Source organism: Caretta caretta, chromosome 3 (assembly GCF_965140235.1).
Source record: "Caretta caretta isolate rCarCar2 chromosome 3, rCarCar1.hap1, whole genome shotgun sequence".
Classification (NCBI taxonomy): Eukaryota; Metazoa; Chordata; order Testudines; family Cheloniidae; genus Caretta; species Caretta caretta.
In genome coordinates this window covers 109,745,501-109,772,830 of record NC_134208.1, presented here as the reverse complement: position 1 = coordinate 109,772,830, position 27,330 = coordinate 109,745,501, and the positions used below count along the sequence as shown (strand labels likewise).

Below are 27,330 nucleotides of genomic sequence, written 5' to 3'. Positions count from 1 at the left end.
AATAACTGTTGGGGATGTTGAAATGCCTATATGTATCCTTGGGGACCCAGCCTACCCCTTCATGCCATGGCTCATGAAGCCGTACACTGGCAGCCTGGACAGTAGTCAGGAGCTGTTCAACTACAGGCTGAGCAAGTGCAGAATGGTGGTAGAATGTGCATTTGGACGTTTAAAGGCACGCTGGCGCAGTTTACTGACTCGCTTAGACCTCAGCGAAACCAATATTCCCACTGTTATTACTGCTTGCTGTGTGCTCCACAATATCTGTGAGAGTAAGGGAGAGACGTTTATGGCGGGGTGGGAGGTTGAGGCAAATCGCCTGGCTGCTGGTTACGCGCAGCCAGACACCAGGGCGGTTAGAAGAGCACAGGAGGGCGCGGTACGCATCAGAGAAGCTTTGAAAACCAGTTTCATGACTGGCCAGGCTACGGTGTGAAAGTTCTGTTTGTTTCTCCTTGATGAAACCCCCTGCCCCTTGGTTCACTCTACTTCCGTGTAAGCTAACCACCCTCCCCTCCTCCCTTCGATCACCGCTTGCAGAGGCAATAAAGTCATTGTTGCTTTACATTCATGCATTCTTTATTCATTCATCACACAAATAGGGGGATGACTACCAAGGTAGCCCAGGAGGGGTGGTGGAGGAGGGAAGGAAAATGCCACACAGCACTTTAAAAGTTTACAACTTTAAAATTTATTGAATGCCAGCCTTCTTTTTTTTGGGCAATCCTCTGTTGCGGAGTGGCTGGTTGGCTGGTGGCCCCCCCACCGCGTTCTTGGGCGTCTGGGTATGGAGGCTATGGAACTTGGGGAGGAGGGCAGTTGGTTATACAGGGGCTGTAGTGGCAGTCTGTGCTCCAGCTGCCTTTGCTGCAGCTCAACCATACACTGGAGCATACTGGTTTGGTCCTCCAGCAGCCTCAGCATTGAATCCTGCCTCCTCTCATCACACTGCTGCCACATTTGAGCTTCAGCCCTGTCTTCAGCCCGCCACTTACTCTCTTCAGCCCGCCACCTCTCCTCCCGGTCATTTTGTGCTTTCCTGCACTCTGACATTATTTGCCTCCACGCATTCGTCTGTGCTCTGTCAGTGTGGGAGGACAGCATGAGCTCGGAGAACATTTCATCTCGAGTGCGTTTTTTTTTCTTTCTAAGCTTCACTAGCCTCTGGGAAGGAGAAGATCCTGTGATCATTGAAACACATGCAGCTGGTGGAGAAAAAAAAAGGGACAGCGGTATTTAAAAAGACACATTTTATAAAACAGTGGCTACACTCTTTCAGGGTAAACCTTGCTGTTAACATTACATACATAGCACATGTGCTTTCGTTACAAGGTCGCATTTTGCCTCCCCCCACCGTGTGGCTACCCCCTCAACCCTCCCTCAGCGGGGAACATTTCTGTTTAGCCACAGGCAAACAGCTCAGCAGGAATGGGCTCCTCTGAGTGTCCCCTGAAGAAAAGCACTCTATTTCAACCAGGTGACCATGAATTATATCTCACTCTCCTGAGGATAACACAGAGAGATAAAGAACGGATGTTGTTTGAACGCCAGCAAACATACACTGCAATGCTTTGTTGTACAATGATTCCCGAGTACGTGTTACTGGCCTGGAGTGGTAAAGTGTCCTACCATGAAGGACGCAATAAGGCTGCCCTCCCCAGAAACCTTTTGCAAAGGCTTTGGCAGTACATCCAGGAGAGCCGCGAATGCCAGGGCAAAGTAATCCTTTCACATGCTTGCTTTTAAACCATGTATAGTATTTTAAAAGGTACACTCACTGGAGGTCCCTTCTCCGCCTGCTGGGTCCAGGAGGCAGCCTTGGGTGGGTTCAGGGGGTACTGGCTCCCGGTCCAGGGTGAGAAACAGTTCGTGGCTGTCGGGAAAACCAGTTTCTCCACTTGCTTGCTCTGAGCTAGCTACAACCTCCTCCTCATCATCATCTTCTTTGTCCCCAAAACCTGCTTCCGTATTGCCTCCATCTCCATTGAAGGAGTCAAACAACACGGCTGGGATAGTGGTGGCTGAACCCCCTAAAATGGCATGCAGCTCATCATGGAAGCGGCATGTTTGGGGCTCTGACCCGGAGCGGCCATTCGCCTCTCTGGTTTTCTGGTAGGCTTGCCTCAGCTCCTTCAGTTTCACGCGGCACTGCTTCGGGTCCCTGTTATGGCCTCTGTCCTTCATTCCCTGGGAGATTTTGACAAAGGTTTTGGCATTTCGAAAACTGGAACGGAGTTCTGATAGCACGGATTCCTCTCCCCATACAGTGATCAGATCCCGTACCTCCTGTTCGGTCCATGCTGGAGCTCTTTTGCAATTCTGGGACTCCATCATGGTCACCTCTGCTGATGAGCTCTGCATGGTCACCTGCAGCTTGCCACGCTGGCCAAACAGGAAATGAGATTCAAAAGTTCGCGGTTCTTTTCCTGTCTACCTGGCCAGTACATCTGAGTTGAGAGTGCTGTCCAGAGCGGTCACAATGGAGCACTCTGGGATAGCTCCCGGAGGCCAATACCGTCGAATTGTGTCCACAGTACCCCAAATTCGAGCCGGCAAGGCCGATTTAAGTGCTAATCCACTTGTCGGGGTGGAGTAAGGAAATCGATTTTAAGAGCCCTTTAAGTCGAAATAAAGGGCTTCATCGCGTGGACGGGTGCAGGTTTACATCGATTTAATGCTGCTAAATTCGACCTAAAGTCCTAGTGTAGACCAGGGCATAGCTTCATGTGACAACTGAGAAGCCTGGTGGCTGAATGTACAGCTTAAGACAGAATGACCAGGCAGATTGCATGCTCAGAGCCAGGGCTGACTTTTCAAAAATCCAGCAATATCCATGTTCACCTTTGAAAATTCCTGTGATTTTTGAGAGACAAGGTGGGTGAGGTAATATCTCTCACTGGATCAATGTCTGTTGGTGAGAGAGACAAGCTATTGAACAACACAGAGCTCTTCTTCAGAGTGAGCTTGCCAAATCATCTTTTCTGAAAACTCCCCTGCACCTTCCAGGAACTTCCCCCTCTCCCTCAGAGTTTTGGCCATTGTAATATTGCTTAAATATAAGCATTGTGCTATGAAACCTTGAAATTAGGGCTGTCAAGTGATTAAAAAAATGAATCGTGATTAATCGCATGATTAAAAAAACTAATCACAATTAATCGTGCAATTAATTGCATCGTTTTGTTTCCTCTTGTTTTTTCCTACCCCCCCCCCCCTCCCAGATGTTCTGGTTTAACTTGGATTTAAACTTGGAGAGTGGTCAGTTTAGATGAGCTATTACCAGCAGGAGAGTGAGTTTGTGTGTGTATGGGGGTGGGGGGGATGTGAGAAAACCTGGATTTATGCAGGAAATAGCCTGACTTGATTATGTAAAGAGTTGTCACTTTGGATGGGCTAGCACCAGCAGGAGAGTGAATTTGTGTGGGGGGGTGGAGGGTGAGAAAACCTGGATTTGTGCTGGAAATGGCCCAGCTGATGATCACTTTAGATAAGCTATTACCAGCAGGACAGTGGGGTGGGAGGAGGTATTGTTTCATATTCTCTGTGTATATATAAAGTCTGCTGCAGTTTCCACGGTATACATCTGATGAAGTGAGCTGTAGCTCACGAAAGCTCATGCTCAAATAAATTGGTTAGTCTCTAAGGTGCCACAAGTACTCCTTTTCTTTTTGCGAATACAGACTAACACGGCTGTTACTCTGAAACCTGTCATTATGCAAGGCACTGCATTTAGCCGTATGGAGTGGAAATCTATCAACTGCATGAAAAAACTTGTACAGATACAGACAGACATCTTCTTCCTTTCCAAATGCAAACAGATGGACATCGTACCAAAAGGACTGAAGGTAAAAAATCCATTACAATCTACATACCACACAGACTATGCTGACAGCTTGTGCCACACGCTCTCAAAGAAACTGCGGAATCACCTGATCAAGATCCTCTACAGCAAACAGGGAAAGATTAAAAATGAGCTCTCAAAAATGGATACTCTCATAAAAAACCAACCTTCCACACAAACTTCCTCGTGGCTGGATTTTACTAAAACTAGACAAGCCATTTACAACGCACACTTTGCTTCTCTACAAAAGAAAAAGGACACTAAACTTTCTAAACTACTACATGCTACAAGGGGCCACAGCAATGGTTCCCTCAACCCACCTAGCAATATTGTTAACCTATCCAACTATACTCTCAGCCCAGCAGAAGCAGCTGTTCTATCTCGGGGCCTCTCCTTCTGCCCCTCCACCCCCACGAACATGATACAGTTCTGTGGTGACCTAGAATCCTATTTTCGATGTCTCCGACTCAAGGAATATTTCCAAAATACCTCTGAACAACATACTAATCCACAGAGGTCTCCCTACCAACACTACAGAAAGAGGGATTCTAGATGGACTCCTCCTGAAGGTCGAAACAGCAGACTGGACTTCTACATAGAGTGCTTCCGCCGACGTGCACGGGCTGAAATTGTGGAAAAGCAGCATCACTTGCCCCATAACCTCAGCCATGCGGAACGCAATGCCATCCACAGCCTCAGAAACAACTCTGACATCATAATCAAAAAGGCTGACAAAGGAGGTGCTGTTGTCATCATGAATAGGTCGGAATATGAACAAGAAGCTGCTCGGCAGCTCTCCAACACGAGTTTCTACAAGCCATTACCCTATGATCCCACTGAGAGTTACCAAAAGCAACTACAGCATTTGCTCAAGAAACTTCCTGAAAAAGCACAAGATCAAATCCGCACAGACACACCCCTGGAACCCCGACCTGGGATATTCTGTCTACTACCCAAGATCCATAAACCTGGAAATCCTGGGCGCCCCATCATCTCAGGCATTGGCACCCTGACAGCAGGATTGTCTGGCTATGTAGACTCCCTCCTCAGGCCCTACGCTACCAGCACTCCCAGCTACCTTCGAGACACCACTGACTTCCTGAGGAAACTTCAATCCATCGGTGATCTTCCTGATAACACCATCCTGGCTACTATGGATGTAGAAGCCCTCTACACCAACATTCCACACAAAGATGGACTACAAGCCGTCAAGAACACTATCCCCGATAATGTCACGGCTAACCTGGTGGCTGAACTTTGTGACTTTGTCCTTACCCATAACTATTTCACATTTGGGGACAATGTATACCTTCAGATCAGCGGCACTGCTATGGGTACCCGCATGGCCCCACAGTATGCCAACATTTTTATGGCTGATTTAGAACAACGCTTCCTCAGCTCTCGTCCCCTAAAGCCCCTACTCTACTTGCGCTATATTGATGACATCTTCATCATCTGGACCCATGGAAAAGAAGCCCTTGAGGAATTCCACCATGATTTCAACAATTTCCATCCCACCATCAACCTCAGCCTGGTCCAGTCCACACAAGAGATCCACTTCCTGGACACTACAGTGCTAATAAACAATGGCCACATAAACACCACCCTATACCGGAAACCTACTGACCGCTATTCCTACCTGCATGCCTCCAGCTTTCACCCTGACCACACCACACGATCCATCGTCTACAGCCAAGCTCTGCGATACAACCGCATTTGCTCCAACCCCTCAGACAGAGACAAACACCTACAAGATCTCTGTCAAGCTTTCTTACAACTACAATACCCACCTGCAGAAGTAAAGAAACAGATTGATAGAGCCAGAAGAGTTCCCAGAAGTTACCTACTACAGGACAGGCCTAACAAAGAAAATAACAGAACGCCACTAGCGGTTACCTTCAGCCCCCAACTAAAACCCCTCCAACGCATTATTAAGGATCTACAACCTATCCTAAAGGATGACCCAACACTCTCACAAGTCTTGGGAGACAGGCCAGTCCTTGCCTACAGACAGCCCCGCAACCTGAAGCAAATACTCACCAACAACCACATACCACACAACAGAACCACTAACCCAGGAACTTATCCTTGCAACAAAGCCCGTTGCCAATTGTGCCCACATATCTATTCCGGGGACACCATCACACGGCCTAATAACATCAGCCACACTATCAGAGGCTCGTTCACCTGCACATCCACCAATGTGATATATGCCATCATGTGCCAGCAATGCCCCTCTGCCATGTACATTGGTCAAACTGGACAGTCTCTACGTAAAAGAATAAATGGACACAAATCAGATGTCAAGAATTATAACATTCATAAACCAGTCGGAGAACACTTCAATCTCTCTGGTCACGCAATCACAGACATGAAGGTCGCTATCTTAAAACAAAAAAACTTCAAATCCAGACTCCAGCGAGAAACTGCTGAATTGGAATTCATTTGCAAATTGGATACTATTAATTTAGGCTTAAATAGAGACTGGGAGTGGCTAAGTCATTATGCAAGGTAGCCTGTTTCCTCTTGTTTTTTCCTACCCCCCCCCCCCGATGTTCTGGTTTAACTTGGATTTAAACTTGGAGAGTGGTCAGTTTAGATGAGCTATTACCAGCAGGAGAGTGAGTTTGTGTGTGTATGGGGGTGGGGGGGATGTGAGAAAACCTGGATTTATGCAGGAAATAGCCTGACTTGATTATGTAAAGAGTTGTCACTTTGGATGGGCTAGCACCAGCAGGAGAGTGAATTTGTGTGGGGGGGTGGAGGGTGAGAAAACCTGGATTTGTGCTGGAAATGGCCCAGCTGATGATCACTTTAGATAAGCTATTACCAGCAGGACAGTGGGGTGGGAGGAGGTATTGTTTCATATTCTCTGTGTATATATAAAGTCTGCTGCAGTTTCCACGGTATACATCTGATGAAGTGAGCTGTAGCTCACGAAAGCTCATGCTCAAATAAATTGGTTAGTCTCTAAGGTGCCACAAGTACTCCTTTTCTTTTTGCGAATACAGACTAACACAGCTGTTACTCTGAAACCATTTATTTAATATTTTTTTCTATTTTCTATATTTTCAAATATATTGATTTCAGTTACAACACAGAATACAAAGTGTACAGTGCTCACTTTATATTTATTTTTGATTACAAATATTTGCACTGTAAAAAAAAAGCAGCCAGAATTATCTCCCATAAATGTAAACAAACTCGTTTCTCTTAGCAATTGGCTGAATAAGAAGTAGGAGTGAATGGACTTGTAGACTCTAAAGTTTTACATTGTTTTGGTTTTGAGTGCAGTTATGTAACAAAAAAAATAGATATTTGTAAGTTACACTTTCACGATAAAGAGATTGTACTACAGTACTTGTATGAGGTGAATTGAAAAATACTATTTATTTTGTTCATCATTTTTACAGTGCAAATATTTGTAATAAAAAAATAATATAAAGCGAGCACTGTACACTTGGTATTCTGTGTTGTAACAGAAATCAATATATTTGAAAATGTAGAAAAACATCCAAAAATATTTAATAAATTTCAATTGGTATTCTATTGTTTAACAGTGTGATTAAAACTGCGATTAATCACAATTAATTTTTTAATCACAATTAATGTTTTTGAGTTAATCGCATGAGTTAACTGTGATTAATTCGCAAAAAGAAAAGGAGTACTTGTGGCACCTTAGAGACTAACCAATTTATTTGAGCATGAGCTTTCGTGAGCTACAGCTCACTTCATCAGATGTTTACCGTGGAAACTGCAGCAGGCTAAACCTGTGATTAATTGACTGTCCTACTTGAAATCATGCAATTCTGCTACTTGATGTACTATGCACTAGTGCTAAGTACATTGCAGAAACTCCTCCATTTCTACCAGCAATGCTCTGAAACACTGCCACTTTGTGGTAATTTAAAGTTATGGCTGACACAGAGCATATTTCCTGAAGTCGGTTGTGCTCAAATAAAAATTCAGAAATAAATGATAACTTAGCACTAGGGCTGGTTACAATGGTGCATATTTTTTGTGAAAAATGTACTGAAGTTTAATTTTTTTACAATTCAAACAGCTCTAGCAAGCACAATGAAGCACTTTTCCAGACATTTATTCAGAGGTTCACGGTCTATGTCGTGCCACCACAGTTGTAGTTTACAGGGCGGGGGAGGGGCTATCAAGTCCAGGTTTGGGGCTCCAGGTTTGGGGGGGCTCAGGGCTGGGGCAGAGGGTTGAGGTGTGGAAGGGGCTCAGGACTCTGGTCTGGGGATGCAGGCTCTGGGATGGGGCCAGCAATGAGGGGTTTGGAGTGCAGGAAGGGGCTCCTGGTTTGGGTGGGGGCTCAGGGCTGGGGCAGGGGATTGGGGCGCAGGGTGGGGCACAGGCTTACCCTGGGTGGCTCCTGGTCAGCGGCGCAGAGGGGGTGCTAAGGCAGGCTTCCTGCCTGTCCTGGCACCACAGACCGCACTGCGCCCTGGAAGTGGCCAGCAGCAGGTCCGGCTCCTAGGCAGAGGTGTGCAAGCGACTTTGTGCGGCTCTCGCCCACTGTTCCCGATTCCCAGCCAATGGGAGTGCGGAGCTGGTGCTCGGGGTGGGAGCAGCATGTGAAGGCCCCTCCCCCCCCCATGCTGGCCACTTCTGGGGCACAGCACAGTTTCAGAAGAGGTAGGAACTAGCCTGCCTTAGCCAGGCAGCCCCGCTGACTAGAGCCACCACGACCCAGTACTGGGTCACAACCCACAGTTTGAAAACCACTGGTCTACAGAACTCAGTTCCAGGGAGCAAGGTGGGCAGGCCTACAGTTTAATTTTCCTTAATTGTCCTATAAATAACGAGAGATAAATTTCCTTTGTTCTTGGGATTTTTCAGAAGGTACCGCTCAATTTCTATGCACCAACTGTGCTAGTGATCATACTAGATGTAACAGCAGGTCTGTCTCAAACCAATTGCATTTGGAACGGGGCAACAAAGTCCTGGCCCTAGATGGTGCCTGGATGCTCAAATCCCATCTTTTCATATAGCAAATGAGGGCAAATAGCACCAGGTTGAGTCGTTAAATCAGTGAGTGTGTGCACTACAAATTTCACACTGCCCACTCATCCTGGGTTCCCTAAGAGACACTGATGTAGGGCCTGGTTTCAGCTTCCCTCCAAGCCTCCTTTCCTTGCTCAGCAAGCCTGGAAAAAAAAATCAGAGCCTAAGAAATTATTCTCGTAACCTCCTTGTCCTCCAGTGCCCCGCCCTTGCTAAACAATGCACTAAACTGCACCCAGCAGCCTCGCTGGGTGTAAAAACAAGGAGCAGGAAGCAGCCCTGCCTGCCGCGGGTTGTCATCTGACTGCTCTCACGTGAGACGTTAAACACACCATCCCCAGCCAAAGACTGCTGCATCCTCCCCATTGCCAGCTATGCTGCTGCTGCTCCTCTGCCTGCTCCTTTGCCCACAGGGATGCAGTGCGCGCTATGATCCTACCTGGGAGTCTCTGGATTCCAGACCACTTCCGACCTGGTTTGATGAAGTCAAGTTTGGCATCTTCATCCACTGGGGCGTGTTCTCCGTGCCCAGCTTCGGCAGTGAGTGGTTCTGGTGAGCCTTCCATGCGTTTGACTCTCAGCTCCTCACTTCCTCCTTTATGCCTCTTTAAGCTCCCCTTGCTCTTTCTGTCGACAGAGCAGCCTGTTGTTCTTTCTTCTTTCCCTAACAAAGCTGCACCCTGTAGTAAACAACCTTTCACGCTCCATTCCCTCCCTCCCCCAGTGTATGTGGTAATTATTCCCTTGTCTCTTAGCAGTAAAATCTGGCCCCAACTAGTCTGAACACAGCTCCCTAATTTGGAGAACGTTTTCAACCCAAACCTAGATGTGGATCCCCATGATGTAAGTGAATTGAACCAAAACCTCACATCTGAGTCCTTGAACGTGGGGAGTGTTTAAAATGTAACACCACAAACAAATTTTGCAAGTGTGCTCCTGTATTTATAGCGGGCTGGCTAAAAACCACAAATCAGAGCAATTGTGGAGTTTGGGGGTATCCATAATCCAGGTCTGACGTTTGAGCCTATATTTAGTGAACTAATGAAACTGGCTTTTTTTAATGTTATGTTAATGGTTGGTGATTTTTAAAGAGATCCTTTCCACAGAAAAGAGAAAACTCAGGTCCTGCAAACACTTACACATGGGTAAACTATTTGACACATGTGAGTGTTCACAGAATCAATCCCTTTGTCTGGTAAACTGATTTACCATTTCTATGCCATAGTCTGCCCCTGACTTTCTGATCTTGAAGAAGTCACAAATCTCTTCTGCTATTTGTAAAATTGAGGTAATAAGATCTCTGTCACAGGGATATTATAAGGCTTAATTAAATAATTTTAGTAAAGGTATATACATGCAAAACATGATTTTCTGAAGGCAGAATTTTGACAACACATACAGAGCTGCAGGGGATGGGTTTAAACAGCTCTGATGTGGGCTGCACTTTACTTCTTAACTTTTCTGGACAAAGAATAAAGATGATGTCTTGACTGCCTTTGATACCAACTACAGTTTAATAGAATATTCTTAGTACAGTGTAAAATATTCTTGACTGAAATGCCATCTCTAGTTTGAGAGTGTTAATGCTGTCTGTTCTATTAACTCCTGAAAGTACTCATGCATCTGATGTAGGGCAAAAGGGCTCTACCTCAATCATAAATATACCGAATGTACCAAAAATAGAAAAGAAAGCTTTGGCCATGATACAGACCCTTCCAAAAGAAAGGTTGTGGTTGAAGTGTCATTGCAAAAAAATCACTTTTCCTTCCTAGTATATTAACCATACAGATCCATCCACTGGCAAAACTATCCTCCTTTTGTATAATATTTCCAAATCCTCCCTTACACTTTCAGTGCCAGTTGTCCTCAAACTTTTATATGTGGATTTTTTTTTATGGGCTGGGCACTCTGTGCAGTCATTTAGAAAATAATGGAGTTGTACAGGCTGTAAATGAGGGCAGAATTTCCCCCTAAAATAGAAATGATCTTGTAAACCCCTCCTCTCCCCAATCCTGACTGCAGACTTTCCTATGATAAACTACAGTGTTTGATTACACAAAAAAGAAATGTTAAGGTGGTACAAAATTAAAATAAACTCACTTTAAAGCAATGGATCAGGCTGCTTGGTTATGTCCCCCCGCATTTTGTATTTGAGCTGTTATTTATTAGCCATGTTCCAGATTTTGCTCTTACATCGGTGTTAATGTGGACTATTGACTGTAAATAGTAACTATTGACAGTTTCCACGGTATGCATCCGATGAAGTGAGCTGTAGTTCACGAAAGCTCATGCTCAAATAAATTGGTTAGTCTCTAAGGTGCCACAAGTACTCCTTTTCTTTTTATTGACTGTAAATAGCATTTACACTTGTGGTTTACCCTCATTTACCCTGTCATTACAGCCTATTTGTTAGTACCAACTTTCTTCCTTGGCCTGCAGCTGTTCCCACTTCTCTGATCTCAGCAGATCACTTTTCAGTTTGTTTCTTTTGGAATTTCAATTCTGTCCGTTTTAACGTCATTAGCAACCGGTGCATGGCAAAGGAGAAGAGAGGGGAAGGTGTGATCAGTTTCCTTAGACACTAAAATGTCTTGAGATTGCAACTATTTTTTTCCACAGGATGATTTCTGGGCCTTTTCGTCCAGCTTTTTCCCCACAAGGGGCCAGGTTCTGTTCTCACTTATGTCCATGTTAATTTGGGTTAACTTTATTGCTATCAGCAGAGTTACTCTGGATTTACGTGAATATTGCTGAGATCAGACCCTGATCCTCAATTTGGGATTTAAACACATTTTTAAAAAATTCAGTTTATTTTCCTCCCCAATTTTGAATGACCAGTGTGTGTCTAAGCTTACCTAGGTCTTTGCTGCTCTGCCTCACTCTCTGAAACCTAATGACTGTAACCCCACAAACCCTTACTACTGGCCATAGCATTTCTACAGTGACAGACTCATGCTACCCCATGCTATGCCCATAGACAATAGAACTGTTTATGTAGTAAGCAGTATTGTTGTAGCCATGTCGGTCCCAGGATAACAAGGTGCATGAGGTAATATATTTTGTTGGCCTAACTTCTGTTGGTGAAAGAGACAAGATTAAGAGCTACATAGAGCTTGTTTCTTTGACCAACAGAAGTTGGTTCAATAAAAGATATGATTTCACCCACCTTTTTTCCTCTCTGTGGAAAACACTAATCCACAGGACTGGTGCTGGACATTTTGCTGCCCTAAGAATTCCTACCTGTAATTGGGCTGGCATCCACCTCTCTAGCTGATTCATGCCTGCAATCGCTCAGCTTTGAATGGGGAAGCACTCCCCTGGCTGGTGGTTCTTTTGGCAGGTCTTCATTGACTAGCCTTCCAGCCGAGTCACATACACTGTCCCCCCTTCTGGGGTATACAGTCTCTAGTTCTTGCTCATGGCCCTAGTATGGGGCCATAGCACAAGGGCATCCTTCCCCAAGGCACTACTTTCTTTAACAGCCCAAGAGGGGTCTATCTCAGTAGGTGTCCTTTTGGCAGCCCTTGACTGGGATCAGCCTTCAACCAGACCAGCAGAGTCCATCACGGTACCCTCACCTGGTCTGGTGAACTTCTGGGCTTGGTCCCCTAGACTCAGCTTACCCTCACTGATCTGTTAGCAGTCCTGCTGCTCTTCCAGCTAGCTAAGCACCCATTTCTCCCTCTGCAAACTCCAGGCAGTAACTGACTGCTCTGCTGCTTCTTTTTATTTGGCCCTTCTGCCCCCTGATTGGTCACTCCAGGAGCCCCTCTGATTAGCAGTTCTCCTAAAACCACTCTAGGCTGCTGGGAGGACTTCTCCTCTGCTCTTTTCTTGAGTGGGTTATGGCAGGGCCGTGAGGCTTCTAGACCTAGTCCACCCTGTCACACCTCCTCATACCTGTGCTGGTGTGGGGGACAGCCACACTGGAGACCTGCTTCTGTCTGTGTGGCAGTTTTTGGCTGCTGCTGGTGTGGGGTAGAGGCCCATCTTTAAAGGAGCAAAACTCCCTAAAAGTTGTGCTTGGGGTGGGGGTAGATGGAGCAGTGAGATGGCTGTCATCCCAAGTAGCTACTGGAAAGTGGGGGTGCCCTTTAAGAGGCAGAAGCAAAAAAGCTGTGCTGTGCTTGGTGGTATGGCTGCTCTTACTCTTCTACAGGGGGACACAGTTAAAGAAGTCCATGCCTGTGCTGGCCCAGAACCAGGGGTGTTCCTACAAAACTGGCACCCAACGTAGCTGCCTACGTCCCACATCAGCCCTGTATGCCTGGTAGTAAGTTTTCAGCATTTGGCCCCTGAATAAGACTATATTTTCCCCACTCCCATCAAATTTTAGCTGGTGTACCACACAGCTCAGTAGGAAACACTGGCAGTCCCTCAAATGAAGTCCTTGAGGGAGGTAGACCAGGGTGCTTCCAAATATCAAAGCTAGTATTGCCTGAGGCAGTTTTATGTTATTTCCAGTGTACTTCCACAGTATGTCTGTGACAGTGCGCACCGCCCTTTAGAATGGCAAAACAGGAATTGATTATTATAACTGTATATATATATTTTAAATGTCATTGGATATTTTTATTGTGTATTTGGAAGGTGGTATTGGCAGAAGGAAAAGAGACCAGCCTATGTAAAATTTATGGAGACAAATTACCCTCCTGGCTTCAGTTATGAAGATTTTGGCCCTTTGTTTACAGCCGAGTTTTTTGATGCCAACCAGTGGGCAGATATTCTGAAGGCTTCTGGTGCAAAATATGTTGTCTTGACTTCAAAACATCATGAAGGTAAATAGAACGTGTGCAAGGGCTGGCAGTTGTTGCAGTTCATGGTTCATTTCTTCTAACAGAACAAAAACCCAGGTGAAGTTATCTTGTCCAGCTGGCTAGATGCTAAAAACCTGGCAAGAATAAAAGTGGTATTTGTTAGCCCATATCCCCTATAAAAGGCTGGAACACTGATAGAAGGAAGAATTTGTTATCACATTATTCCTCCTGCTATAGGTTGCAATGACTGAAGTTAAGAGTGCTGCAGAGCTTCCTACAACAGCCACAGAAGTTGTTAATGTCTGACTGTTGCGTAATTTAGCTCTAGGCTTTTTATTGCTTAATGAACCAGAAGAGTAAATCGTGTTCTGTTTCATATAAAACATTACTGTGTGCAGAGAGTTCGTTAGCTCTCTACCTTTCTCCAAGAAATGTACAATGTGCTCTTGGGAGTCGGTTAAGATTTTGAAATATGCACAATTATATTTCAACATTAGTAGCCTGATTCCTATTATTACTGCTGCAGCTAGAAGCCCAAATCAAGATCAGGTCTCCGTGGTACTAGGTGCTATACATACCCATAGTAAGAGACTGCTTAGTGCAGAAACTGAGAGTTATGTGTCATTTGTAGACATGGTATAAACAATTTTTAAGCAACATCTTGGTATTGGATTCTTCTTCTAAAGGAAGGAATATTATGGTTATACATAACTAGAGATTTCAGTGATAGGGCAAGCAGAAGTGGGGAGAGCCTACTTCTTCTTTCTGGGGAGCTGCAGAAGAGGGAAGAGCCTACTTCCTCTTCCTGGGGAGCTGCAATCAGCATGTGTGTTTGACTAATAGCATAGCATATATAAGAATATGCTTACAGTGCTTTTTATTCTCTTTTTATCCTTCAACTTTCTCTTTCTAGGTTTTACTTTGTGGGGGTCCAAATACTCATGGAACTGGAATGCTGTCAACGTAGGACCAAAACGGGACATTGTGGCTGAACTAGCAACATCTATTAGAAACAGGACGGATTTGCACTTTGGGCTGTATCACTCTCTCTTTGAATGGTTCAATCCTCTCTTCCTTTATGATGCCTCCAATGTATTCAAGACAAGACAGTTTCCAACAGCCAAGTCATTGCCTGAGCTCTATGAGATTGTGGCTAAATACCAGCCAGAGATCCTCTGGTCTGATGGGGATGGTAATGCACCAGATACTTACTGGAACAGCACTGGATTTTTAGCCTGGCTGTATAATGACAGGTGTCTTGTTTTTATCATATATTTAGCTCTTAAATTGGAACTTTGGCCAGGCTATAGCCTCTGTCTCATTTTCCATATATTGTGTGGGATCCATTGTTTCACTTATTGGGCACTTAACCATGTCATCTCCCACTTAATTTCCCTGCAATATAAGGGATCAAGTCAGGGAAGAGTATTCCCTTTAACAACCAAATTATTAGACATGGCTGAAAAATTATGAACATTTTTCATGAAAAATGTCAAGCAGGTCCATAAGTTGTTCCATTAACATGGTCTGGCCATTCTATCTATTTTTATTCTCCTGTAAGTAACAGTCATCTACCATGATGGCAAGTAGGGTGGTTTTGTTAAGAATATGATCATAGAATATCAGGGTTGGAAGGGACCTCAGGAGGTCATCTAGTCCAACCCCCTGCTCAAAGCAGGACCAATCGCCAACTAAATCATCCCAGCCAGGGCTTTGTCAAGCCTGACCTTAAAACCCCCAAAGGAAGTAGATTCCACCACCTCTTCCACCACGCATTCCAGTGCTTCACCACCCTCCTAGTGAAATTTTTTTTCCTAATATCCAATCTAAACATCCCCCACTGCAACTTGAGACCATTACTCCTTGTTCTGTCATCTGGTACCACTGAGAGCAGTCTAGATCCATCCTCTTTGGAACCCCCTTTCAGGTAGTTGGAAGCAGCTATCAAATCATTCTTCCCTTCTGCAGACTAAACAATCCCAGTTCCCGCAGCCTCTTCTCATAAATCATGTGTTCCAGTCCCCTAATCATTTTTGTTGCCATCCGCTGGACGCTTTCCAGTTTTTCCACATCCTTCTTGTAGTTTGGGGCCCAAAACTGGATACAGTACTCCAGATGAGGCCTCACCAGTGTTGAATAAAGGGGAACAATCACATCCCTCAATCTGCTGGCAATGCCCCTACTTATACATCCCAAAATGCCATTGGCCTTCTTGGCAACAAGGGCACACTGTTGACTCATATCCAGCTTCTCGTCCACTGTAACCCCTAGGTCCTTTTCTGCAGAACTGCTGCCGAGCCATTCGGTCCCTAGTCTGTAGTGGTGCATAGGATTCTTCCGTCCTTAGTGCAGGACTCTGCACTTGTCCTTGTTGAACCTCATCAGATTTCTTTTGGCCCAATCCTCTTATTTGTCTGGGTCCCTCTGTATCCTATCCCTACCCTCCAGGGTATCTACCTCTCCTCTCAGTTTAGTGTCATCTGCAAACTTGCTGAGGGTGCAATCCACACCATCCTCCAGATCATTAATGAAGATATTGAACAAAACCGGCCCCAGGACCGACCCTTGGGGCACGCCACTTGATACCGGCTGCCAGCTAGACATGGAGCCATTGATCACTACCCGTTGAGCGCGATGATCTAGTCAGCTTTCTATCCACCTTATAGTCCATGATCAGGACACTTTCTTCACAGACCATGCCTTTGACACTGCACATAAGACACAGTACATATTCAAGGATCTGTACTGTAATCTATTTCCATGGCAGACAGTCGGAGGTGTGCCTGAGTAAGGAGTGCAGAAGCGGGTCCATTCACTACTCTCATTCTGTGTAAGACCTCAGATTTCTCACCCATTTGCATTATGTAAAGAGGAAAATTAGGAATACAGAAGTCATCTTGAACATGAATTTCTGGGGAAAAGAGCTGACATTTAGTCTAAAAAATTAAAAATCATAATCATTTGTTTAAAACTTCTGTAATTTCAGCCCAGTTCGGGATGCAGTTGTAACAAATGATCGCTGGGGAGTTGGCAGCATTTGTAAACATGGTGGATACTACACCTGCAGCGACCGCTATAACCCAGGACACCTTTTGCCTCATAAGTGGGAAAACTGTATGACCATAGACAAATGGTCATGGGGTTATAGGAGGAATACGCAGCTAAGTGATTACCTCACGATTGAAGAACTGGTAAAGGTACAGTAAGACAGAGATATGGTATACAACATCTGGCCAGTACTTCTGATTATTATTGTTCACCAATGTAATGGGAAGAAATAACTAATTATGTGACCTCTTGATGATCATTTCCTTTGATTATATTATCAAACTAAGTTCAGTAATGGCTCTACCTTAACTGTGCAAATCCTATGGTTTGATTCTCCTCTTTCTCTTACACCAGTTTGACTTCAGTGGAATTATTTGCGATTTACACACATGTAAGCAAGATGAGGATCAGGCCCATAAATTCCACTCAGTTACTTTTATTGCAAATGAAAGAGGCAAGCACTTCCTCTTCTTTCTGTCTTTAAGGTTCTCTCTGCTCCTACTCTATGGTGACAAATATGAAGTAATAATAAGCCATGGATATTTAGTATTCTTCTAAGTATTTAGTATTCTTCTAAGTATTTTATGCAAATTACACACTTTAAGTGTTTGTGGCATTTAAATACAAAAGAGTCATTATTGTTTCTGTAGTTTTCTACTCATATCTCCCAGAATATTCTGCCAGCAACACTCAGGGAACCAATCCTGCTGCTACTGAAGTCAATGGCAAAACATGCATTAAATTCCATAGAAGTGGATGGGCTTTATGTCTGCTGAATCCCTGTTTACATAGCATATAACTAATTGTTTCCAAAAAAGAGTCTACATTCATGCAATGCAAAGAGCGATACTCTACATTAAATGTTGCTATTTCATAAATATAAAAGGATAAAAGTTTTCCAGAGACAGGATAGAAATATTAATGTGTTTTACAGATTGGTGGAAATAGCAATCCAAGTCTGAATTCTCTACATCCGACCCAGATTTGAAGGCTGATCCATGTGGAGGAATTTGGGTTTGCCTGTCCCTCTTCATTGAGGGGACACTTTTCTCATTTCACCCGCAACATCACCTTATGAGTTTGACAACAGACGGTGCTGAGAACAGATTGCTGACTCATCCAAAGAACTCAAATACGCTTCTGCCTCCACCGGCAACTTTCATTGCCCTCCAGAGTTCAAAGGGTGCTCCCAAGCTCACATCTTGCACACATTTAGAGACAAGCCATCAGATCAACTCGAAACTTTAATCTCTGAGGAGTAGTCACAACACAGTGAAATTTGCAGTTGTTGTAACACTCAATTATTTTGTGGGTGTGTATAGTTTGATATTATCACATAACCCAAATCTAGCTTTTGTTTGATGGCTGGACTTTGCAGTCTAACAGCTGGGTTAGAGTTAACATCTAACAGTCAACAGCTGAGTTAAATTTTTATCTTAGGTGTAGGTCTTACATGTAATTTCTTACAATTTTTTAAATAAGTTAGAATGCAAGATGGAACTAACCTTAAGTATAACGCAAGCTATCGGTGCCCACTAGCTTAAAAAATCTGCAGGTATAGATATAAAAATATGACGGTGGCCTTTTCTGAGGCGTGAAAGAAATACCAAGGTAAACCATAGTAAGAACTATCAGCACTTGCCAGGTAGAAGGAAGTGAGATGTAGCCCTCAGCAGTCAGCTACAAAATAGCAACTTTATGGTTGTAGCTGTTTTGCTTTTCCAAATGTAAAGGGCCAGTTGCCTGAAAAGCATGCTAGGAAAGTTTCCAATAGAAGTGTGACCACAGACTAGGCATTTCAGTGACAGTTAATCACAAAGGAAGTAGTTCCTAGGGAATGGGTTGAATTTCTGCTGGCTAGTTCTAACTTCTCCCACAGGTAATCCTGTAAAATTTGTGATAATAAAAATGATGTTTCCATCCTACCAGTTCGAGACTTCCAAATGAACCTACAAAGTCTTTTAATTGGTCTATTAACAACTAAGTTCTTCTACGGGTTAAGTTATTTGATGTACAGCATGTCAAACAAAAACATTATGTCCAGGAAAGAAACAAACATTCATACAGCTGTATGTACATGTTGTACCTCATATACCCAAATTTGGAGTAGATGCTGTAGCTTTTAAACACTTCTAATGTCTGCTGAAGTCAATGAGAATTTTACCTAATACAACAGTAGGGAATTATTTCAAAGTGCATGGGCTCCAGGTGTTCATCAATCTCTGGTGTGAGAGAAATGCAAAAGGCTTTGATATATTTGGTTGTTTCAGGAATGACTTCCTTGTTACTTTGCATCTGTTTTTTTTTTTAGGTGGTTTATTTCCCCAATGCAATCCAATCTTATACTTACATTTTTAAATTAAAATACTTTGTCTGTTCATTAAAGTAGGACATGCAGATAATTGTGATTTAAAACAAATTAGTAAGGTAAGGTAGGATCCTGATCCTGCAACTGGTTCTTTGCAGGTGGACCCCTGCACCTGCCTCATTGAGTTCAGTGGGGCTTTTTGCAGACACAGGAGGCCCACCCACCTGAAATCAGTTGTAGGAACGAGGTCTTAGTGTGTAAGCTCTCTTAATAGTTTAGGTGCTGCAGTTTACTTTAAACTCTTGTACTGTATACAAGATAGTTCTGAAAAGAAATGAGAAGTATTTAGCTGCAGAAACCAAAGATATTTGTTTAATTTCGTTTTATTCTGTGGTACAAGTAGTTTTTTCTTCGTGTAATAGTTACCCACTCTCAGAAGTAACGTGTATGTGTGTGTGTGTATGTATCAGGGGCTCTTCACAGTATCCAACTACAATCCCAGAATCTGACCACCATTTCAGAATATCTGGATGTTTACAATATAAAACGACTGATATCAGTCATCATGAGGGTTCAGACTCAGCCCGCAGTTAAACAAGCAGATAACTCATAATGCAGACAGACTGAAAAAATGCAGAGTTAGTCAGGCATCACAGAGTGAGATCACATTTGGAAGGTTTTCTTGAGCCATACAAGCTAAAAATGTAACATTTTTAATGGAAGCTTAAATGTTGTAGAAACTATTGGAACCACTAACATACGACTTTGCATATTGCAGTGTCAAATACTGATTCAGCTCTTTCAACCCATGTGTCTGGAGCAGAGTTCTAAGTTTTGGTAAGAACACCAGACAATGTGTATACCTTCATTGGCCATAATCTTAACATTCTGACGTTGCTAAATGTTTCAGCAACTCGTAGAAACAGTATCATGTGGGGGAAATCTCCTGATGAACATTGGGCCAACCCATGATGGTCGCATTGATGTTATATTCCAAGAACGCCTAAGGCAGATGGGTGTCTGGCTGAGAGTCAATGGAGAAGCCATTTACGGAACTAAACCATGGAGAACGCAGAATGACACTGTCACACCAGGAGTGTGGTAAGACTAGTGAAACAATATGCAGAAAATATAACTATTGAGACCCTTTTGTGAAGTTGTGCAATTTCTAGTGGACAAGTGTTTACAATAAAGAAACCACTATAAGGTGGGTAGAAAGCCGGCTAGATTGTCGGGCTCAACGGGTAGTTATCAATGGCTCCATGTCTAGTTGGCAGCCGGTATCAAGTGGAGTGCCCCAAGGGGCGGTCCTGGGGCCGGTTTTGTTCAATATCTTCATAAATGATCTGGAGGATGGTGTGGATTGCACTCTCAGCAAATTTGCGGATGATACTAAACTGGGAGGAGTGGTAGATACGCTGGAGGGGAGGGATAGGATACAGAAGGACCTAGACAAATTGGAGGATTGGGCCAAAAGAAATCTGATGAGGTTCAATAAGGATAAGTGCAGGACGGAAGAACCCAATGCACAGCTACAGACTAGGGACCGAATGGCTAGGCAGCAGTTCTGCGGAAAAGGACCTAGGGGTGACAGTGGACGAGAAGCTGGATATGAGTCAGCAGTGTGCCCTTGTTGCCAAGAAGGCCAATGGCATTTTGGGATGTATAAGTAGGGGCATAGCGAGCAGATCGAGGGACGTGATCGTTCCCCGCTATTCGACATTGGTGAGGCCTCATCTGGAGTACTGTGTCCAGTTTTGGGCCCCACACTTCAAGAAGGATGTGGATAAATTGGAGAGAGTCCAGCGAAGGGCAATAAAAATGATTAGGGGTCTGGAACACATGAGTTATGAGGAGAGGCTGAGGGAGCTGGGATTGTTTAGCCTGCAGAAGAGAAGAATGAGGGGGGATTTGATAGCTGCTTTCAACTACCTGAAAGGGGGTTCCAAAGAGGATGGCTCTAGACTGTTCTCAATGGTAGCAGATGACAGAACGAGGAGTAATGGTCTCAAGTTGCAGTGGGGGAGGTTTAGATTGGATATTAGGAAAAACTTTTTCACTAAGAGGGTGGTGAAACACTGGAATGCGTTACCTAGGGAGGTGGTAGAATCTCCTTCCTTAGAGGTTTTTAAGGTCAGGCTTGACAAAGCCCTGGCTGGGATGATTTAACTGGGAATTGGTCCTGCTTCAAGCAGGGGGTTGGACTAGATGACCTTCTGGGGTCCCTTCCAACCCTTATATTCTATGATTCTATGATTCATATTCTATGATTCACTACCTTAATTTGTATGTTATTTGGCTGTCTCAGAAAAGAACCCTTTCGGAAAGCCAAGATAGGTGCCTAAAGGAAGAATATATATATATTGGACATTAGTGAAGTTGGTACATCCTAATGATTAGGGGGAAAAAACTGGGAGACAAGAGAGTTTATGCTTCCAATGCAGACTGAAACAAAGGCTCAATGTGTATCTTTGGCCCGTTTATGCCTTTCAGCAAAAGTAGCTGAAAAACTAAAGCAGGACCTAGGAATTACTGTAGAATATTGGCAGGTTTCAGAGTAGCAGCCGTGTTAGTCTGTATCCGCAAAAAGAACAGGAGTACTTGTGGCACCTTAGCGACTAACAAATTTATTAGAGCATAAGCTTTCATGGGCCCATGGAAGCTTATGCTCTAATAAATTTGTTAGTCTCTAAGGTGCCACAAGTACTCCTGTTCTTTTTATAGAATATTGATCGATACAATATAAAACTGATGATAAGAAATAAGTCAATATCACTATCATGAGAAAGACAGAAATGTTAAGGTACTTTTTTAAAATTAGCCACTTTTTAAAGGATGCTTAGAAAGAACTCCTCACAATAATAGCTTCCAAAGCTGGATTTTTTAAAAAAAAAAGTTCCTAGAAAACAACTCTGATCAATAGTAGGATGGCCATGAGCCCTGTCAAATTGAGTATGATGGATAAATTATTTGGTAAGATAATGTTAATGTCATTTCTGGTGAAATCACCCATCAGATTCACCCCTTTTTAGTCTCTGGACCCTGCTCTATCCCTTAGCTTCTGTGCCTTTGCTGTGCCAGTAATCCACAACCATCCCTCATCTGCATTTTGGCCCTACTCCTTCTCCTTCCCTCGTGGTCCGTTCTGTACTCCTGACCCCATCATCGGCTATTAAATATAAATATCACGTCTAGACACAATAAAAAGCTAGAAGTAAAACTCATGAGAAACATTAATATGTAAGAAGAGAAAGAGAAGTGTTACAAATATTTGCACGATTGTTTGGTAGAGAATAAATTATACTTGGAAAAAAGATTTGCAGGAATCCAAACTTTTTTAAATAGTAGTTTGGCAGGACAAGGACTGCATTGCTGTAGTTCTGATGTAAACAGTTCTTGTGGTGTTTGTGATCCTAATTGCCATCAACTTTTAAAATTCCTTTTCCAGTCCTGAAATCTTTACATTTACATTACTCTCAAGTGTGTGGATAATCACAAAAAAACAACAACAACTGGACCTAAATTATATGACTTCCCATTTCCAACCAGGTACACGTTCAAACCTAAAGAAGAGACAGTCTATGCCATTTTCCTTAATTGGCCAATCTCGGAGACTCTGGTACTTGGTGACCCAAAAACCAAAATTGGAGCAACACAAGTAAGTGACCACTATCTTTTTTGCTACTTCTGTGAGCTTTCTAACGCATTGTCAAGGAATATATTCATAAGATAGATCAGAAAATATCTGAAAAATGTGCCATCAACACTGCAAACATTTTTGTTTTCAAATAATACATACCTGTCACCTTTGGTGATATGTAAAAACAGAATAGAATATGTTGAAAAAGGGAAAATTCTGTCGTCACTATTAACTTTAAGTCTAGGTCCCTCTATGTCAGACTTGATAGTAGGGCGTTCTCTTGGTCCATGACAACTGGGGGCCGAGCAGATCTTTGCTCTGAACTTGGGCTTAGGGCCACCTCTTAGGAAGAACTGCCCAGGATGATAGCTTCCAAAGCTGAAAAATGCTAACTATATCGAAGTGTAAAAGTGCTGTTCAACTCAAACCACCCACAGCAGAGCCTTGACATTAAATTTAGAGATTTCCTGGAGGAATACCCACTTGCCTTTCAAACTACTCAACAAGCAAGCAATAGGCAGACACCCCTCTCCAGCAAACTTAATGCAGTTCTCCACAGGGAGGGTCTGGCTGTCTGACCTGGAGGTTCCTAGAATGAAAATGCACAGGTAAGACAGAATTGTCCCTATTTGAGGACTTGTCTTCACTAACAGGAGATCAATGCTGCTGCAATCGATGCAGTGGGTGTCGATTTAGTGGATCTAATGAAGACCCGCTAAATCGACAATAGAGCACTCTCCGGCCGACCCCTGTACTCCAGCTCCCTGAGAAGAATAAGGTAAGTCAATCATAGAGTGTCTCCCATCGACGCAGCACAGTGAAGACACTGGAGTACGTCGACCTAAGCTATGTCGACTCCAGCAACGTTATTCACATAACTGGAGTAGTGTAACTTAGGTCGACTTACACTGATAGTGAAGACAAGCCCAGTCCCCTCCATGTCAGACAGCCTTCACAGTGGCATGCAAAAAGCAGCAAGTCATCCCTTGGAAGGGGGAGGATTCAGTTGTAAATTAAGGCTGAGGTGTGAATTAAGTATTTGTGTGGACCCTGTTGCTGCGCACAAAAAGTTCCCTAGTGTGCTTTAATCGACTCCCATTTCAAAGCGGGGTAGATCCAGCTCACCAGGGAACTTTTAGTGCCTGGCAGCAAGGTCCACACAGACACTTAATATGTGGCAGGCTAGTATGACATAGATTTACACCCCGGCTTGCTGTGAACTAGGTGTTTGTGTCGAGAGACTCTGAGTGGCTGAGGGAGGAATGGCATAAAGGAGGCCTACTTCTGACATAAGGGAGTGTCTCTTTCTCAGGTAGAACCTCTTGTTTTTTCAAACTGGTCATGGATGCAAATAGGTTCATCAATAGGCTTCCAACCGGGCCTATGATGCCCTGAGCGGCTAGATGGTCTAGAGCAGTGGTTCTTAACCTTTACTGCAGCCTTCACTCCTTTGGTTCTCAAAATATGTTCTCGCACCCCTTATCAAAAATCGTTGAAGTAGGTCAGTTCTCTAAACCTAGATGTATTTTTTGTTTGTATATTACAGTAATCATTAAAAAATATATAATGTTAATAAATACATAGGTTTGATGAAACAAAGTAGTTGTACGTACGTGCCTGTGCTTAACTGGTGTTTTCAATGATTTACCTTCTAAAAAATATCTGGCATATCTCGCACCCCCAGAAAGGGCATCTCGCGCCCCCAGAGGATGCGTGCACCCCAGGTTAAGAACCACTGGTCTAGAGTATGTTTCCTTGGTTCTAAGGGTGTCTTGCTGAGCCAGTCAACCCTGACTTTTCTTCTTAGTGAAGAACCCCAAAAACCATAAGGATGGGAGTGTAAATTAGGGCAGGTGGTAATTCCTCTATCCCCAAGGGATGATGTGTTACACCCTCTTGTGAGTAGCTTTTTGGCTGCTTCCACTGCTCTAGCCTAATGTGACTTTCCTCTTGACATGCCCAATTTTTGACCAGTTCTGTTCCCACTTCAGTACACTCCCCCATAATGACACCTTGGTATATAAATGGGGGTGCTTGTGTTACACACAGAGTGCTACTGTAGCACAAATTACAGTTGGCAACTGAATTACATTATCGTGACACTGAAGAATTTGGCCTGCGCTCCTCAGATGAAAGGCAAGGAATGGGGAGACTTTAAAATGAATAGATCATTCTTAGTTTTGCATTTTTAATCATTATTAGTAGCAGCATTATGGTAATGCCTAGAGGCCCCTACCAATACTAGAGCCTTAATGTGCTAGGCCTTGTACAAACTTCATAAGAGAGAGTCCCTCTCCTAAAGAGCTTACAATCTAAATAAACAAGACTGGCAAAAGACAGGCAAAAGGACATGTTATCCCCATTTTACAGAAGGGGGAACTGAGGCATAGATTGGGACTTGCCCAGGGTCACAGGAGAAGGCTGTGGCAGAGCTGGGAATTGAACCCAAATCACCTTTTCCCTGGCCAATGCTTTGACACAAGTCCCTCCTTCCTTTCTAAATATTAATACTCCTCATGACTTCAGCTGGTCACAACACAGGGCCAAAATTTCAGAGGAGGTGTAGTGTAATGTAGCCAAATAGGAAAAGTTATTTCAAAGACTTGTTCAAAGAACACTAGGTTTTTTAAAAAAAATTTTAATCTGCCAAAATTTTACTTACTGTTAACAGTGTGTGTAATGGAAGTGTCAGTTGTACTAACTCGAACAATTACTCCTGATTTACAGCAGAGTAAATTGAGAATAGAATTTATACCACCCTAAGTACTATGTGCAATGGTATAATTTCTATATAGCTTCTTAAGTGATTCCCCCCCCCCCGTCCTGCTTTCTAATATGCTTTTTAAATGAAGCAGTAGTATATTTAAAAAATCATTGATTTTTTTCTGAGCTGAGCAAAATGGTTATTTCCATTACAGTAAAGTACAATTCAGTTTAAAAGCAGATTCCAGAATATCTTACCTTTTAAAAAAACAAAAACTCCTGCTTCCCATAAAATACCCATGTTGGCATCTGACTTCTTCCTATAGGCAAGAAGTAGTGCAAGTTTAAGAAACTGTTAACTAACTTTCCAAAAGTGTAACATTGCATTATTATGTTTGGAACCTCTTCACCTTCATGTACATGTTCTGCTTAATCATCTGAACATTGTTTGTGTATAGTCACTTTGCTCTATTTTTGTGGTAGTATGTATTAAAAAAAATGTAAACTACTCCATTATTTGTAAGATAATGATCTGGTTTGTATTGTGAAACCTGGCCCTTCACATAGGGAGCTAGTATCTCAAAATCCTTTTGATTTCCCACTGCCATCTGCATGTAGAACATAATAACCATAGTCTGGCCCAAATCATAGGACACAGCATCATTACATCTGCCAGCTTATTTATATGACCACCTTAGAAGCATGTTTAGAACCTTTGGACAGCCTCTGACCATTCATGTGGCTGGCAAAGTGGTGCCTACAGTTAATCCATTATGTTAAAAGGACCTGTTAAGCAGTGGTGAGCTGGAGCCGGTTCGCGCAAACCGGTTGTTAAAGTTTGAGGCTGGTTTAGAACCGGTTCTTAAAGGGGTGGGCAAACTCCAGCCCGCGGGCCACATCTGGCCTGCAGGACCGTCCTGTCCGGGCCGCCTGAGCTCCCGGCTGGGGAGGCTCCCCTGGCTGAGAATCCCTTTTTAATTTTCACTTACCCGGTGGCGCTCCGGGTCTTCGGTAGCGGGCCCTTTACTCGCTCCGGGTCTTCGGCGGCACTTCGGCGGCTGGTACTTCAGGACATGCCGCCGAAGACCCGGAGCGACTGAAGGAACCGGTTCTTCAGATTTGGGAAGCTCATCACTGCTGTTAAGTAGTGGAAAAATATATGCATGTAATTATTGGGCCAACAGTCACTTTGAATAGACTGCAATTTGAATCATTGGGGCAAGTCACTTTGGATAGATTTCAATTTGATTGTTTTTTTTTTTTTCCAGGTGAAGCTGATTGGACATAAAGGACAATTGAAGTGGGTTTCACTGGGAGAAAAGGGGATGACAGTGGCTGTGCCTCAGCTAACCCCTAGTCAGTTACCCTGTCAATGGGGCTGGACTCTGCAACTGATGAATGTAAACTGAACGATACAAATGGAGACTTCAGTTGCTGTTTCTTCACAAATGTTACTGAGAACACTTCAAATTTCTAACTTGCTTATATATACGCTATATTGAACTCCCCATGTACAGCTGAAATTGGGATTGATGGGAGCAGATTTAATGCAGACAAATGCTGTTCCAGATTCAGCGGAATGGGCATTTGGCCTTTCACTTCCAGCATTTAACCTCTTTGATGTGAAAGACTGGTTAGCTTTAAGTGGTGGGGTGGATTTGTAAGATTACATTGGACCTTGTTTGCAGCATAATATTAGATTTCTGATCTACTGGTTTCAATTCATCTCTTCAAAAAAGGTCTGTGCACTGACCCATGGTGCATCTTCCTTAAGCAGCCCACAACAGCAGGAGCAAGGTTGTGAATGTAGCCAAATTCTGCAGCGATAAGTTGATCAAAAAGCAGGTGTACAGGGCAAGGGTTAGTTGTACCAGTCAGCCTTTTTGAAGTTATTTTGTGTACTTTTTAAAACCATTTATTTTTTTTCTAATGGAAATATTTCAGTTGTTTCCTCTCTCCCTCTTTGCCACTGAAAAAGGAAAAATAACCAAAAATAAAATTAATCAAAAGCAAA

General features: G+C 43.4%; 2 protein-coding genes across 6 annotated transcripts; one reads left to right on the top strand and one right to left on the bottom strand.

Annotated features, from left to right (window-relative positions):
- Positions 1 to 554: 554 nt before the first annotated feature.
- LOC125634101 (uncharacterized) lies at positions 555 to 9,433 on the bottom strand. 4 transcript variants are annotated; one of them, XM_075126789.1, is made up of 4 exons: positions 9,300 to 9,433; positions 8,217 to 9,003; positions 1,779 to 2,908; positions 555 to 1,205 (listed from the first exon to the last, which is right to left on the bottom strand). In XM_075126789.1, the coding sequence occupies exons 3-4, from the start codon at positions 2,359 to 2,361 to the stop codon at positions 685 to 687; spliced, it is 1,104 nt and encodes a 367-aa protein (XP_074982890.1). In that variant the 5' UTR covers positions 2,362 to 2,908; positions 8,217 to 9,003; positions 9,300 to 9,433; the 3' UTR covers positions 555 to 684. The 4 variants fall into 4 exon arrangements, with proteins under 4 accessions (XP_074982890.1, XP_048700311.2, XP_048700309.2 ...); XM_048844354.2 differs by having other exon boundaries at positions 1,779 to 2,187; XM_048844352.2 differs by lacking the exon at positions 8,217 to 9,003 and having other exon boundaries at positions 9,300 to 9,396.
- Positions 9,181 to 27,330, top strand: FUCA2 (alpha-L-fucosidase 2). 2 transcript variants are annotated; one of them, XM_048844350.2, is made up of 8 exons: positions 9,324 to 9,413; positions 9,616 to 9,703; positions 13,451 to 13,638; positions 14,531 to 14,870; positions 16,604 to 16,814; positions 19,884 to 20,074; positions 22,523 to 22,631; positions 26,585 to 27,330. In XM_048844350.2, the coding sequence occupies exons 2-8, from the start codon at positions 9,687 to 9,689 to the stop codon at positions 26,723 to 26,725; spliced, it is 1,197 nt and encodes a 398-aa protein (XP_048700307.1). In that variant the 5' UTR covers positions 9,324 to 9,413; positions 9,616 to 9,686; the 3' UTR covers positions 26,726 to 27,330. The 2 variants fall into 2 exon arrangements, with proteins under 2 accessions (XP_048700305.1, XP_048700307.1); XM_048844348.2 differs by lacking the exon at positions 9,616 to 9,703 and having other exon boundaries at positions 9,181 to 9,413.